At 41.3% G+C, this 1,917-nt stretch overlaps 1 protein-coding gene across 1 annotated transcript; it reads left to right on the forward strand.

Moving 5' to 3' along the window:
* The first annotated feature begins 584 nt into the window (after positions 1 to 584).
* LOC114710221 (40S ribosomal protein S25-like) lies at positions 585 to 1,091 on the forward strand. Its single transcript, XM_037202286.1, has one exon. The coding sequence runs from the start codon at positions 654 to 656 to the stop codon at positions 1,029 to 1,031; it is 378 nt and encodes a 125-aa protein (XP_037058181.1). The 5' UTR covers positions 585 to 653; the 3' UTR covers positions 1,032 to 1,091.
* The last annotated feature ends 826 nt before the right edge of the window (positions 1,092 to 1,917 follow it).

Consider the following 1,917-nt stretch of genomic DNA (forward strand, 5'->3'; position numbering starts at 1 on the left):
TGAGTCTAAAGTTTCTTATCTAATTTACCTTTTATCATGATTAAGGAAAACTATAACTTTCTAGTCTTTAACTCCATCAAAGACCCCAGAAGAATATAATATTACCTAAGTAAACAGGAAGTGCATTGTAAGCAACTTCCAAAATTCTAGAAATGACAGAGACATCTGGCTGCCTGGACAGTCACCCAAAGTTCCTTTGTAATGTTGGGGCATCCATCTTCAGCCTGCAGGCCTAGAGTCTCTGGCAGACTTTTTTTTTTTTTTTTTTTGGTTTCATACCCCATTTAAACTATCTCTAAAACATCCAATAAAATGACTAACAGGAAATATCCCCAGCCACACATCAGCAGGGAGTTTTCAATGTTCTTCAATTTGTGCTTTAATGTAATTGTAAGTGACCAGCAAAATCTTTACTAGATACACCAGGGATCCCCCAAGACTTAATATTTCCCTTTTTAAATTCTGTAACAGTGATGTCCTAAAACAGCTAGAGGGAAACCACCATATCAAACAGGTTAACTGATCATACATAGGGAAAGAAAAGGCTCTAAGTCAGATTACCCAGAGTGGCTGCAATAAAGATGTTGGAATGCTTTTTTGTCCCAACATCTTAGGGAGGCTGCCGTGGTCGTCGCCTCTCTCCACGCTTCATCATGCCGCCCAAGGATGACAAGAAGAAGAAGGATGCCGGAAAGACGGCCAAAAAAGACAAGGACCCAGTAAATAAGTCTGGTGGCAAGGCCAAAAAGAAGAAGTGGTCCAAAGGCAAAGTTCGGGACAAGCTCAACAATCTGGTCCTGTTTGACAAAGCTACATACGACAAACTCTGTAAGGAGGTTCCCAACTACAAGCTCATTACTCCAGCTGTGGTCTCTGAGAGACTGAAGATTCGCGGTTCTTTGGCCAGGGCAGCCCTTCAGGAGCTACTTAGTAAAGGACTTATCAAGCTGGTTTCAAAGCACAGAGCCCAAGTAATTTACACCAGAAACACAAAGGGTGGAGATGCCCCAGCTGCTGGCGAAGATGCTTGAACAGGTTCAATCAGCTGTACATTTGGAAAAATAAAACTTATTAAATAAAAAAAAAAAAAAGATGTTGGAATAAAGATTAGAGAGAACCCTTCCAAAAGGTTTCCTCTCCATTCCCAGACCAATAATACTCCACCCTCCTCATCTCAACAAAAGCCAATACTTATTAAAAAAAAATGTTAGAGGCTGGCAAGATGGCTTAGTGGATAAAGGTTCCTGTTACCAAGTCTGATGGCCTGAGTTCAACCTCAGGAGCCACACAGTGGAAGGAGAGAACCTACTTACTCCTAAAAGTTGTCCTCAGACTTCCATGTGGTGTTGTGGCACTTGGGTGCCCAATCTCTCTCTCTCTCACTCTCTGTCACACACACAGAAACCATATACATACATATATATGTATGTATGTATATATGCATATGTATATGTATATGTATGTTTATATATATATATATATATATAATATGGGGACTGAAGTGATAGCTCAGCAGTTAAGAGCACTGGAGAGAACCCAGGTTCACTTCTCAGCAACCAAACAATAGATATCAATGTTCCATAGCTCCAGTTCCAGCGTATCCAATACCCTCTTTCAGCCTCTTCACACACTGCACACATGTGGTACACAGACTTACATGCAAACAAAACAATTCATACACATAAAATAAATAAGTCTTTGTTAAAAGAATTTGCATCTACTTATATTATTGTATATTGGGGGCACACATGTGCGACACATGTGGAGATCACAGAACAGCTTGTAGGGATCTGCCCATGCCCTCCACCACGTGAGTCCTGGAGATAAAACTCAGAGCATCAGGCTTGGCAGCAAGATGAATCCTCTCTCCCATCCAAGAGCCAAGACCTACTGAAGAGGGCCATGTTCCTCCTTCGC

Source organism: Peromyscus leucopus, chromosome 2 (assembly GCF_004664715.2).
Source record: "Peromyscus leucopus breed LL Stock chromosome 2, UCI_PerLeu_2.1, whole genome shotgun sequence".
Classification (NCBI taxonomy): domain Eukaryota; kingdom Metazoa; phylum Chordata; class Mammalia; order Rodentia; family Cricetidae; genus Peromyscus; species Peromyscus leucopus.